This window comes from Pygocentrus nattereri, chromosome 13 (assembly GCF_015220715.1).
Source record: "Pygocentrus nattereri isolate fPygNat1 chromosome 13, fPygNat1.pri, whole genome shotgun sequence".
NCBI classification, from domain to species: domain Eukaryota; kingdom Metazoa; phylum Chordata; class Actinopteri; order Characiformes; family Serrasalmidae; genus Pygocentrus; species Pygocentrus nattereri.
Genome location: NC_051223.1, coordinates 12,503,200 through 12,517,558, shown reverse-complemented (window position 1 = coordinate 12,517,558; position 14,359 = coordinate 12,503,200). Strand labels below are relative to the sequence as shown.

The window sequence follows — 14,359 nt, the reverse complement described above, 5'->3', positions numbered from 1 at the left end:
CATATGTCCTGACTTCTAACGATGAGTTTATCCATACATCCTCAGTGTGCCCACGTTTTCTTGTTGAATTTGAACCTCACAGGTCAGAGAGAGGAAATCAGATTCACAACACCGAGCACAACCTGCCTGGTCAGATCCCACCATTGCATATTCGACTGGTTCATTTTCTCTTTTGCTAATTCAGACATCCTGAATATTTTCACAGATGCACCGTCAGGTAAAACAGATCAACTGTGACTCAAAACTTCTGTGAATGTTTATCCTGTTGAGTAAAGAGCAGCAAGTCACTGCTGGCACTGGCAGTAAACACTGCTAGCTAATTACTGTAGAGTTAAATTGAACGCTCATTTAAATTGTGACTTTACTGAAGATCTTTACATCTGTGAAACCCCCCGTTTTAACTCTGCATTCCAGACCAGATGTGCTAAGCAGAAATAATCTGGTCTGGATTTTAGTTTAAAAGATGATAAAGAGATTAAATACAATGTTCAAGGACTGTTGCAATATAATATATTAAACCAAATGCATGTGGTGATGTTAATGCTTCAGTGTCTTTCTAAATGGTCACTTTACACCAATCAGCCATAATATTACAATGTCCTCCTCATTTCTACCCTCACTGTCCATCTTATCAGCTCCACTGACCATACAGTTTCACTCTGTAATTCTACAGTTACAGACTGTAGTCCATCTGTTTCTCTGATACTTTGTTACCCTGTTCTTCAGTGGTCAAGACCCCCATGGACCCTCACAGAGCAGGAATTGTTTGGTTGGCGGGTCATTAAGGTCAAACACCTCAGTGGCGCTGCGTCCTGTGGCCAGCGTCCTGTGGGCAAACTGTGCAGCAGCAGATGAGCTGTTGTCTCTGACTTTACATGTACAAGGTAGACCGACAAGGTAAGACTGCCTAATAGAGTGGACAGTGTTTAAAAACTCCAGCAGCACTGCTGTGTCTGATCAAATCGCACCAGCACAACACACAATAACACTAACTGCAGTGCTGAGAATGATCCACCACCCAAATAGTACCTGCTCTGTGAGGGTCCGTGGGTGTCCTGACCACTGAAGAACAGGGTAACAAAGACATTTACATTTACATTTACGGCATTTGGCTGACGCTCTTATCCAGAGCTACTTACAATTGGATCATTTTACACAGGTAGGCGAAGGCGGTGTTAGGAGTCTTGCCCAAGGACTCTTATTGGTGTAGTGTAGGGTGCTTACCCAGGTGGGGATTGAACCCCAGTCTACAGCATAGAAGGCAGAGGTGTTAACCATTACACTACACAACCACAAAGACCCTGTTAATACCTGCTCACTTCATGATGGTGGTGGAAAACGAGGGCTAACATGGTGAGTGTGAAAGCCACAGTATATGATTTCCATCATTTTCATACTCATCAAACCATTCAGTGACCCCCTGTGGATGGAGGCACTGACCAGGACAGAAGTGTCCCTGTCTGTCTGCTGTAAGTTAGAACAATAACGACATGAAATCCTAAAGAACAGGAACAAAGCATCGAGCAGCCGAATCGTCAGAGGAGTCTGGATCTTCACTCCTCTGAGAGTTCAGTAACTCCTCAGACCCACTGCAGCTCTGAGCGCAGCTGCACATATTAATCAGAAATGCAAATACTCTGGGATGCGTGTTGTTATGGATTCATTATTTGCTAATCTACATGTTCAGATGGCCTGTGAGGTTCCGCATCTCGTACCTCAGCAGGAGAACACAATCAGGACGGCCTTTTCCAGCACCGTAGAATCTGCGCTCCACCTCTACTGGGGGTCGGGCAGCATACCATGTCCACACTCGTTAACAGGGCACTATATTCTAGCTATTAACCAGATAAGTGTGTAGTCCAAACTCCAAAATACTTAGTATTTATGACAGAAATCAACCAGAAAGTCCAACTAAATTACACTGAAAATGTCCAACAGATTCTGGATATGAAACACATTTTATCATTATCATAAGGTAACAGACACTGTTATATAAAGATAAAATTTCTATGTTGAGATAATGACAAATATCCCAAGATCTTGAGACTATAACTTTCACTATGTCCTAATAATGACAAATATCTCAACGTCCATCAACATCACACAGACACGTCAGCCGAATCTAAACCTGCTGATCGAATCTTTAAGCAAATATCTGGCAACACTGACATGATTCCAATATCACCGTGTGTCACTAATCGGGTTAGTGTGTCTGAGTGTATTACAAGCCAGACTACAATCACTATTTATACACACTTAGATGCTTCTTCAAGGGTTATTTAGTAATGAAAGTGGCTCTATGTAGAACCATGAACACTGAAAGAACCATTTGCATGATTAAATAGTTCTTTACATCATGAAAGGGTTCATCAGTCATATAAATCCCCAAAAAGGTGTGTTACTATAGAAGAACCCTTTTTGGTGCTATATAGCACCCTTCTCAAAAATGTTCTATATACAGAACATCCAGAGCACATTCTCCATCAGTCTAAAGAACCCTTTCAGGATGCAAAGAACCCTTTTAATCATGCAAATGTTTCTTTGAGTGTTTATGGTTCCATGTAGAACCATTTTTTAAAATAAAGAACCCTTGCAGAACCATAATTTTTTAAGTGTGTGGCTGTGGAGCAGTGGAACTGTGTTCTCTGGAGTGATGGAGCTCCATCCAGTACCTTTGGGATGAGCTGAAGTGACCCAGAACTGACCATCCAACATCAGTACCTGACCTCACTAATGCTCAATCAGATCCTCACAGCAATGTTCAACATCTAGTGTAAAGCCTTCCCAGAAGAGCAGATGCTCCTCATTTTTGTCTGGATTGACGTCTCAATTAATCGTCAAGGCGACAGACTTTTTCCCCGTATAACATGCAGTGGACAGCACTGATGAAAGAGCTTCTCCTTTTCCGCTGTTCCCGTTTTGTTCTCTGCTGAGAACCAGAGGAGGATAGTTCCCCTTTAAGTCTTGGTTCCTCAGAAAGTTTCAACCTCTTCTTCCTCCAAACTGGATTTCTGTAGTGCTGCTTTGTGAGAGCAGCTGCTTGAAGTTTTCTCGTGGCTCAATCAGCTGACCGCTCACATCAGAGCGTCATACACACACAGGCGGCCTACTTTCCCCTTGCGCTGAATATTAAACTGACTGACCACCCGTTGCTGCCTTTCCATGGAAACTTCCCCACTCTGCCCTCCTTTGTATCCTCAGCAGATACAAAGACCCTTGTGAGGTTAGGGTTAGGGTTAGGGTTAGGGTTAGGGTTAGGGGAAGGGGATACACTGACAAGTCAAGGTCGACAGGGCTGGTCTGCAGAGCCGCTCAAATAGCCCTGCTAGAAAGGTTTTAGATTTATTTAAACTTTTATGAGCAGAGTGCTTTTAGTTTTACTTGAGTAAGGAGCCGTCTGCTTAAGAAATGAAGATCTTTTTAAATTAGCAGTAATTAAGCACCAATGATTTGACTTCAACTGCCAGTCAAACTCTGCCCCTGTGGTCACACACAGACTGTCTCCATCCACACAGTGATGGCGCTGTTGTATTTATTTGGCTCTTTAGTACTGTAGATGACTGTGGAGTGGACTGGCCTAAAACTGGACACCTGGCAGCCCTTCAACTCACTCCACAGGTGGTTAACTGAGCTGTCATTAGAGATGGGTGCCAAATTGATGCAAATCAGTTCCTTTCATAGCTCCTGCTCTCTACATATAAAACCAATGGCACTCAGCAGTGCTGGGCTAACAGAGACAAGTAGGTTAAGCAGAAACAGCTTTAACATGTTCAACAGTCCTGAAACCTGGCCCACTGCCTGCGTCCCTGTCCAACTGTACAATTAATAAACTAAACTAATCTTCCAGCTGACAGAATGGGGGACAAAATGAGCTTTTCCCCTGATGTTCATGTACAGTGACAGCGTAACGCAGTGCGCAGGTGCTAACGGTAAAAACACCAGCAGGGCATCAGAAAGTTAAGACAATTTCGCAGAAAGATACGAAGAAAATCTCCTCTAATTCAAAAAGAGCTGAAGGAAATCTCAGAACAGAGGCTGCCTTGAATGGGCTAATGAGCTAATGCTAACAGCCAGAGCTGAGCTGCTGGTGATCCACACATGCCGTGGATGTGAGAGCAGCTCTCAGCATGTCTACCAAAACAACACAATAAGCAGGTTGGCAGGCTGGCAAGTGACAGTTTGTCCATACAAACAGTTCCATCCCAAACACAGTGCAACAGTTCAGAGTATTTTAAGGCTCTAAATAAGGATCTAAATCTGATCCTCAGCCTTATTCCAGCTTTACAGCTTCAGCGGAGAGCCTGGACCTCTACACAGTGACCCGCGGCAGAGTGTCTCTCCATCTCCACACAAACAGCCAGCAGCTGTCACACGCAGGCCGCGACACCAGCACAGCCAATCCAGCAGAGAGCCTTAGGGGGCCATGGCAACAGTGACACACGCGCCGTGATCAGGAGAGCGAAAAATCAGGAGAGCGAGCGATCAGTAGAGTGAGCAAGGATGGCAGTAGACGCAGAAAAACATTTATTTGTACACAAAGAACTTCCAGAAAGTTTAAACACTTGATGTGGAACTGGAATGAGGCTCTGTCAGAACACAGATCTCAGCATTACTTGAGAGCGAGACGCATTAATTTTTAGCTAAATGTGTTTCTGAGCAACACAAACTGTTTTACTGTGACCTGCACACAAAAACACTGTGTTTGGGGCTCCAACCGTCTGCGAACAGCTCTGCTGATGCCAGCGACTCATGAACACTCAGGGAACCATTTGCAAGCTCAAAAGGTTTTCTGCATCTTAAAAAGGTTCTTCAGATTGATGGAGAACATGCTATATATGGTTCTATACACACCTTTGTGAAGTGGCTTCTCTATAGCACCAAAAAGGGTTCTTCTATTGTTATGATGTCAAGTTTGTAACAACAGCAGAACCCTTTTTGGTGTTATACAGAATGATGTTGAGTTTGATGTTCATCTGAGCTTTTCTATGCGCTGTTACCGAGCTCTGTACCGTCTGCTGTGTGATTTTCTCACGAGTTTCTCAACACTCGTGTGGTGTCTTTAGATGGCTGCAGTAGACTTTAGACAGTGTGCGGTAGCATTTACACAGACAGATTAGTTTTTAAACGATTGCAGTAGCCTTTAGACAGTGTGCAGTAGCCTTTAGATGATGTCTGGTAGCTTTTAGACTGCATATGATAGCCTTTATAGAGTGCGTGGAAGACTTTAGATGGCTGCAGTAGTCCTTAGATGGTATTCGGTTGACTTTAGAAGGTGTGTGGTAGCCTTTAGATGATGTGCAGTAGCCTTTAGATTGTATATGATAGCCTTTATAGAGTGTGTGGTAGACTTTAGACGGCTACAGTAGTCGGTATGCGGTAGGCTTTAGAAGGTGTGCGGTAGACTTTAGACAGTGTGTGGTAGACTTTTAACCAGGGGTGTCCAGTCTTATCTGCAGAGGGTAAAGCTGCAGGTTTTTATTGCAACAAAGCAGGAGCTCAGCTGATCAGCTGTTTAAAGACTGAGACTCACTGATTGTATGCACAGAATCAGGTGTGCTCTTTTTTGTTTGGGATAAAAACCTGCAGCCACACTGGCTTTTTGATAAGATTTGCCAACCCTGCTTTAGACTGTTTCTGGTAGATTTTAGATGGTGTGTGGTAGTCTTTAGACAGTATGCGGTAGACTTTAGATGGCGTTCGGTAGGCTTTAGACTTCATACGATAGCCTTTATTGAGTGTGTGGTAGTCTTTAGATGACTGCAGTAGTCTTTAGACTGTTTGTGGTAGACTTTAGATGGTGTGTGGTAGTCTTAGACAGTTGTAGTAGTCTTTAGACAGACGTAATCTGCCAAACTACTCTATTTTTAAATTAAAATGTAAAATGTCTGTAACTCCCTATCCAGAACTCCAGTGCTGAGTGAGGGTGCTACCTGTGACTGCGGTACACGTTGAGAAGCAGGATGAGGGTCCCGAAGCAGTAACAGGCCACATACGGACTCCCAAACAGCCGCGTCAGCCCCCGCGTCCTGTGCTCCCATCTGGCAACCTGAAACACGCAGGAGCATAGGTCAGTCATCACAGCTGTACAGCAGTACATGTTACTGATGTAGATGACTGAGTGACTGTGCTGAGTACTGAACGTCCACTCACACTAGCCCCGCTCCTGACCGTAGAGTAAGTAATGATGACCTAATACTGCAAACATCAGGCTTTTTTTCTGCAAAATAAAGTGACTGTCATGATAAAGTAGATGAAATGGGTTAAAACGATGAGTGAACAGAACTCAGGAGTCACACCAAAGGAGTTTATGAAAGATGAAACTTAGATTTTTACTGAGGGAGTTTTTCCTTGCCACCGTCACCTGTGGCTTGCTCACTGGGGGATATATGTTGTAACTGTGTGTTTTCAAACTTCTGTAAAGCTGCTTTGTGACAACATTGTTGTAAAAAGCACTATACAAATCAACTTGAATTGAAACTTGAAAGTGTAGTAGTGGCGCAGGGCCTCCAAACGATGCTGGTGTAGCAGTTTGATTAAAGCATGTTAATTAATGTGCACAACAATCACTTTAACCACCTTAAAGAGCTTTGAGTAACACACACATTCTTTGACTACACACACTGTGTACGGCCCCTCACAACAGGTGCAGGGGGGCCCCCTCACAACACACAGGGTGGAGCTAAACTGCTGTAGGCTTAATGGGTGGGTATATGTAAACGTTTTGGGTTTTGTGACATCATAGAAACAGCTAACTTTACCAAACAGCCTTACAGACCAATTCATTCACCATCACCACACAGTGTCTTAAATTTCATTTAAACTAAGTGTTTTTAGTTTACTGTCCAGTTTAATTCAGTTTTACTGCTTTAACTCAGACTTTACTGAAATAGCTAATCTGATAATTACTCATTGATTAATAGACTGTAAGGACACAGTTCTACTTTACTCATCCCAGTTTTACAGTCCTTCTGTAAATATCTGAGCGTATCACAATATTACATGTTTAAAACCTGGGTTGTGTGTGTGCATAGAGAAATTTGATCACCCCACTGTAACTCGGCCCCCAGGTGATGTAGACAATATCCAAGTCTGTCAGCAATTCAACTAAAAATAGCCTTAATTATGCACTGATTATGAAAGAAGTTACTTTTATTGCACTTACAGTGAGTCACTGCTGCATCCTCTGAGCTATAATCCACCCCAATATTCAACCCAATTAAGCTCCTTAACAATTCAGCCCGTATGGAGGCTTCAGAAGAATTACAACCCTGTCAGCGAGATCAACATCACATTCATTCATCACATTCATGATAAAGTTAAAATGGAAATTACAAAATCACATTATTCCAAATTAAGGCTTCCAATAAAAAGTCTGAGCTCAGTGTAATGTTTTTGATGGAGCCAGAGTGGAGAGTTCAAAATGTCACAGGCTAAAAAACAGACTAACACTTCAACAGGCTTAAGATATAAAAGAGAAACCCAGCTCCAAAACCGTTGGGACAATATGTGAAACGTTAGAAAGTAGCAGTTAATAATTGAGTTTGACCTGCATGACTTTGAAAACAGTATGATGTTTTACCTTTTACACTTTGATGTTTTTGTAAATATAAAGCGTTTCTTAATTTGATGCTGGAACATGTTCTGAAAGAGTTGAGACCGGAGCCTGTTTACCCTGAGTTACATCACCTGGGGACACAAACTGATCCTGTTTAGAAAGTGGTATTGTTTGCTATTCTTCTGTTATATAGGTCCTTCTCATAAAATTAGCATATTGTGATAAAGTTCATTCTTTTCCATAATGTAATTATAAAAATTAAACTTTCATATATTTTAGATTCATTGCACACCAACTGAAATATTTCAGGTCTTTTATTGTTTTAATACTGATGATTTTGGCATACAGCTCATGAAAACCCAAAATTCCTATCTCACAAAATTAGCATATCATGAAAAGGTTCTCTAACCAAGCTATTAACCTAATCATCTGAATCAACGAATTAACTGTAAACACCTGCAAAAGATTCCTGAGGCTTTTAAAAACTCCCAGCCTGGTTCATTACTCAAAACCGCAAACATGGGTAAGCCTGCCGAGCTGACTGCTGTCCAGAAGGCCATCACTGAGACCCTCAAGCAAGAGGGTAAGACACAGAAAGAAATTTCTGAACTAATAGGCTGTTCCCAGAGTGCTGTATCAAGGCACCTCAGTGGGAAGGAAAAAGTGTGGCAGAAAACGCTGCACAACGAGAAGAGGTGACCGGTCCCTGAGGAAGATTGTGGAGAAGGGTCGATTCCAGACCTTGGGGGACCGGCGGAAGCAGTGGACTGAGTCTGGAGTAGACACATCCAGAGCCACCGTGCACAGGCGTGTGCAGGAAATGGGCTACAGAGAAGCAGCACTCGACTGTTGCTCAGTGGTCCAAAGTACTTTTTTCGGATGAAAGCAAATTTTGCATGTCATTCGGAAATCAAGGTGCCAGAGTCTGGAGGAAGACTGGGGAGAAGGAAATGCCAAAATGCCTGAAGTCCAGTGTCAAGTACCCACAGTCAGTGATTGTCTGGGGTGCCATGTCAGCTGCTGGTGTTGGTCCACTGTGTTTTATCAAGGGCAGGGTCAATGCAGCTAGCTATCAGGAGATTTTGGAGCACTTCATGCTTCCATCTGCTGAAAAGCTTTATGGAGATGAAGATTTCATTTTTCAGCACGACCTGGCACCTGCTCACAGTGCCAAAACCACTGGTAAATGGTTCACTGACCATGGTATTACTGTGCTCAATTGGCCTGCCAACTCTCCTGACCTGAACCCCATAGAGAAGCTGTGGGATAATGTGATAAGAAAGTTGAGACGCAAGACCCAACACTCTGGATGAGCGTAAGGCCGCTATTGAAGCATCCTGGGCCTCCATAACACCTCAGCAGTGCCACAGGCTGATTGCCTCCATGCCACGCCGCATTGAAGCAGTCATTTCTGCAAAAGGATTCCCGACCAAGTATTGAGTGCATAACTGAACATAATTATTTGAAGGTTGACTTTTTTGTATTAAAAACACTTTTCTTTTATTGGTCGGATGAAATATGCTAATTTTTTTGCCAAAATCATCAATATTAAAAAAATAAAAGGCTTGAACAACTTCAGTTGTGTGTAATGAATCTAAAATATATGAAAGTCTAATGTTTATCAGTACATTACAGAAAATAATTAACTTTATCACAATATGCTAATTTTTTGAGAACGACCTGTACAAGTCTTCAGCTGTGCAGCCGTACTGGGCCTTTGTTGTCATATTTTATGCTTTATAAAGACTGTTCTGGACTGCAGGCAGGTCAGTCTAGAACCCTCAGTCTCTGATTACTCAGCCGTGCTGCTCTAACACGTGCAGAATGTTTCTTGGTGTGTGATGCTGAAATAATCCTGGACGTCCCTGACTGACACTGGTACACTGGTAACAATCTGGACGGTCCTTTTCTACTTTGGCCTGAAGAAGATGTCCATTATTTCCATAAACAAGCTGAAAGGTGGACCCACAGAACACAGTTCCACTTAGCACCAGTCAATTTCAGATGAGCTCCAGCCCAGAGAAGTCGGCGGTGTTTCTGGACGTTGTGTATCGTACAGCCTTAACCTGCATTCGTGGATGCAGTGACGGAGTTTATTAATAACATTTTTCAAAGTATTCCGGAGCCCATGGGATGATCTCCATCACAGAAGCAAGTTGTATTTTTAACGCAGTGCCATATGATGGGTCATGTTTGTGCTTTTCTGCCTTTTCCTTTACACACACTTTCGATAATATTCTGGACAGTAGAGGATGAAACACCTGAAGCTTTGAAATTCCTGGTTGACACTCGTCATTTTTAATCTGTAAGATTTTTTGCTGATGCATTTTTGGCAAACTGGCCTCAACTCATCCTTGCTCATAATGGATTCGGCCTTTCCTATAAGCTATTTCACACCCAGGCATGATTCACTCACCTGTGTAAGACGTTTTAGACATTTCAAAATGCTTCTAGTCTTAATTTACTCCTGTCCATACTTTTTAGAGCACATCAATTTCCAGAACAAGCATATAATTACAAAAAAAAACACATAAAAAAATCATGTTTCGTCTAAACACAGGTCAGAGTAGATCTACAAATCACTCTTTTGTGTTATTATTAGCATTTTTTCTGCCGTCCCAACTTCTCAGGACTAGGTTTGTAAATTCACGAGGAAAAAATAGAAAAAAGAACTAGCTCTGTGTAACTCTCTCTCTGTATATCTTTCTCTCCCCCTCTCTCTCTCTCTGTCTCTCTGCACCCCCCCTCCCTCCCTCTTTCTCTCCATCTGTATGTCTCTCTCTCCCTCTCTCTGCATATCTATCTATATATCTCTCTCTGTGTATATCTCTCTCCCTCTCTCTGTCTCGCTCTCTCTCTGTATATCTCTCTCTCCCTCTCTTTGCATACCCATCTATATATCTATATCTATCTATATATATATATATATATATATATATATATATATATATATATATATATATATATATCTATATACACACACATATACTATATATATATATATATATATATATATATATATATATATATATATATATATATATATACACATCCATCCATCCATCCATCCATCCATTATCTTCCGCTTCTCCGGGGTTCAGGTCGCGGGGGCAGCATCCTAAGCAATGAGGCCCAGACCTCCCTTTCCCCAGCCACTTCCACTAGCTCTCCAAGGGGGATTCCGAGGCGCTCCCAGGCCAGCTGGGCGATATAGTCACGCCAGCGTGTCCTGGGTCTTCCCCGGGGTCTCCTCCCAGGTGGACTTGCCTGTGACACCTCCCGAGGGAGGCGTCCAGGAGGCATCCTAACCAGGTGCCCGAACCACCTCAGCTGACTCCTCTCGATGTGAAGGAGCAGCGGCTCTACTCCGAGTCCCTCCCGGATGACCGAACTTCTCACCCTATCTCTAAGGGAGAGTCCAGACACCCTGCGGAGGAAACTCATTTCAGCCGCTTGTATTCGCGACCTTGTTCTTTCGGTCATTACCCAAAGCTCATGACCATTGGTGAGGGTGGGAACATAAGATTGACCAGTAAATCGAGAGCCTTGCCTTATGGCTCAGCTCTTTCTTTACCACAACAGACCGGTAAATAGCCCGCATCACTGCTGACCCAGCACCAATCCGCCTGTCAATCTCCCGCTCCCTTGTACCATCACTCGTGAACAAGACCCCGAGATACTTAAACTCCTCCACTTGAGGCAAGAGCTCATCCCTGACCCAGAAAGGGCTCTCCACCCTTTCCCGCGTGAGAACCATGGCCTCGGATTTTGAGGTACTGATCCTCATCCCGGCCGCTTCACACTCGGCTGCAAACCGATCCAGTGAAAGCTGAAGTTCACGGCCTGATGTCCCCAATAGGACCACATCATCTGCAAACAGCAGCGATGTGACCCTGAGGTCACCAAAACGGACACCCTCCATCCCCTGACTGCGCCTAGAAATTCTATCCATAAAAATTATGAATAGAATCTGTGACAAAGGGCAGCCCTGACGGAGTCAAACTCTCACTGGGAACAAGTCTGACTTGCTGCCGGCCATGCGAACCAAACTCCTGCTTTGTTTGTACAGGGCCTGAATGGCTCGTAGCAAAGAGCCATGTACCCCGTATTCCTGAAGCACCTCCCAAAGAATACCCCGGAGAACACAGTCGAACGCCTTCTCCAAATCCACAAAGCACATGTGGACTGGTTGGGCAAACTCCCATGAACCCTCCAGAATCCTGGAGAGGGTAAAGAGTTGGTCCAGTGTTCCACGACCAGGGCGGAACCCGCACTGCTCCTCCTGAATCCGAGGTTCGACTATAAGCTGGACTCTCTTCTCCAGTACCCCTGCATATACCTACTACTGCCCCCCCCCATATAGTGGTGGGTCGATGGGAGGGTATATTCTATCTATCTATCTATCTATCTATCTATCTATCTACCTATCTATCTATCTTTCTGCCTCTCTCTCTCTGTATATCTCTCTCGCCCCGTCCATCTCTCTGTCTCTCTCTCTGCATCTCTCTCCCTCTCTCTCTCCGTCTGTCTGTATGTCTCTCTATGCATATCTATCTATATACACATCTCTCTCTGTCTCTCTCTCTTTCTGTATATCTCTCTCCCTCTCTTCTCTATCTCTCTGTCTGTCTGCATCTCTCTCCCCCTCTCTCTCTCCCTCTGCATCTCTCTCCCTCCCTCTCTTTCCGTCTCTCTCTCTGTCTGTCTCTCTCTGTCTCTGCATATCTATCTACAGGGTGGGCCATTGACACCATTGTTTTTCTTGTGAAATTCTCAATAAGTCTGATCACATGATGCTCTTCCCATTGAAAAAACTAAAGTTCGATCCAAAATGGCCAACTTCAAAATGACCGCCATGGTCACCACCCATCTTGAAAAGTTTTCCCCCTCCCATATACTAATGTACCACAAACAGGAAATTAATATCACCAACCATTCCCATTTTATTTGGGTTCATCCATATAAATGGCCCACCCTGTATATATCTCTCTCTGTCTCAGTCTGTCTGCCTGCCTGTCTCTCTCTCTCTCTCTCTGTCCCTCTCTCCATCTGTCTCTCTCCCCCTCTCTCTCCGTCTGTCTCTCTCTCTCTCCGTCTGTCTCTCTCTCTCTCTCTCTCTCTCTCTCTCTGCATATCTATCTAAATATCTCTGTCTCTGCCTGCCTGTCTCTCTCTCTCCCCCTCTCTTTCCGTCTGTCTCTCTCTCCCCCTCTCTCCGTCTGTCTCTCTCTCCTTCTATCTCTCTGTCCCCCATCTATCTGTCTGTCTCTCTCTCTCTCTCTCTCTCTCTCTCTGCCTGCGTCTCTCTCTCTCTCTGTCTCTCTCTGTCTCTCTCCGTCTGTCTCTCTCCCCCCCCCTCTCTCCGTCTGTCTCTCTCCGTCCCCCATCTGTCTGTCTGTATCTCGCTCTCTCTCTCTGTCTCCATCTCTCTACCTTTCTCACTCTCTCCCACGCTCTCTCTCTCTCCATCTCTCTCTCTGCCCCCCTCTCTGTCTCTCTCCCTCTCCCGCTCTCCAGCACACCATTGTTTTTCTTGTGAAATTCTCAGTAAGTCTGATCACATGACGCTCTTCCCATTGAAAAAATATGTGGATCCAAAATGGCCAACTTCAAAATGGAGAGTCTTCTCTCTCTCCCTCCCTCTCCGTCTGTCTCTCTCCCTCCTTCTCTCTCCGTCTGTCTCTCTCCCTCCTTCTCTCTCCGTCTGACTCTCTCCCTCCTTCTCTCTCCGTCTGACTCTCTCCCCCTCTCCCTCTCTGTCTGTCTCTCTCCCCCTCTCCCTCTCTGTCTATCTCCCCTTCTCTCTCTCCATCTGTCTCTCTCTCCCACCGTCTGTCTCTCTCTGTCTGTCTCTCTCTGTCTCTCTACATATCTATCCATATATCTCTCTGTCTGCCTGTCTCCCTCTCTTTCCGTCTGTCTCTCTCTTCCTTTCTCTGTCTCTCTCTCCGTCTCGCTCCCTCCCTCTCTCTACGTCTGTCTCTCTCCCCTCCGTCTCTCTCCCTCCCTCTCTCCCCCTGTGTCTCTCTCCCCCTCTGTCTATCTCCCCTTCTCTCTCTCCCACCGTCTGTCTCTCTCTGTCTCTCTGCATATCTATCCATATATCTCTCTCTGTCTGTCTGTCTGCCTGTCTCCCTCTCTCTCCGTCTGTCTCTCTCTCCCCCTCTCTCTCCCTCCCTCTCTCTCCATCTCTCTCCCTCCCTCTCTCTCCCTCTCTCTCTCTGTCTCTCTATCCATATATCTCTCTGTCTGCCTGTCTCCCTCTCTTTCCGTCTGTCTCTCTCTTCCTTTCTCTGTCTCTCTCTCCGTCTCTCTCCCTCCCTCTCTCTCCGTCTGTCTCTCTCCCCTCCGTCTCTCTCTCCCCCTCTGTCTATCTCCCCTTCTCTCTCTCCCACCGTCTGTCTCTCTCTGTCTCTCTGCATATCTATCCATATATCTCTCTCTGTCTGTCTGTCTGCCTGTCTCCCTCTCTCTCTGTCTGTCTCTCTCTCCCTCTCTCTCCATCTCTCTCCCTCCCTCTCTCTCCCTCTCTCTCTCTGTCTCTCTATCCATATATCTCTCTGTCTGCCTGTCTCCCTCTCTTTCCGTCTGTCTCTCTCTTCCTTTCTCTGTCTCTCTCTCCGTCTCTCTCCCTCCCTCTCTCTCCGTCTGTCTCTCTCCCCTCCGTCTCTCTCCCTCCCTCTCTCCCCCTCTGTCTCTCTTCCTCTCTGTCTCTCTCCCCCTCTGGCTATCTCCCCTTCTCTCTCTCCCACCGTCTGTCTCTCTCCCCCTCTGTCTGTCTCTCCTTCTCTCTCTCCCACCGTC

At 44.8% G+C, this 14,359-nt stretch overlaps 1 protein-coding gene across 5 annotated transcripts in view; it reads right to left on the bottom strand.

Annotated features, from left to right (window-relative positions):
* The window catches only part of pemt (phosphatidylethanolamine N-methyltransferase), a 116,108-nt gene that overhangs the window by 79,282 nt on the left and 22,467 nt on the right, over positions 1-14,359 (bottom strand). For all 5 annotated transcript variants that reach the window (XR_001856760.2, XR_005131331.1, XR_005131332.1 and 2 more), the window contains exon 3: positions 5,931-6,046. Coding sequence is in view for 2 of the 5 variants with exons in the window: in XM_017685953.2 (XP_017541442.1) it covers positions 5,931-6,046 (116 nt within the window). In the remaining 3 variants the exon portion in view is untranslated. The remainder of the gene's footprint in view (positions 1-5,930; positions 6,047-14,359) is intronic.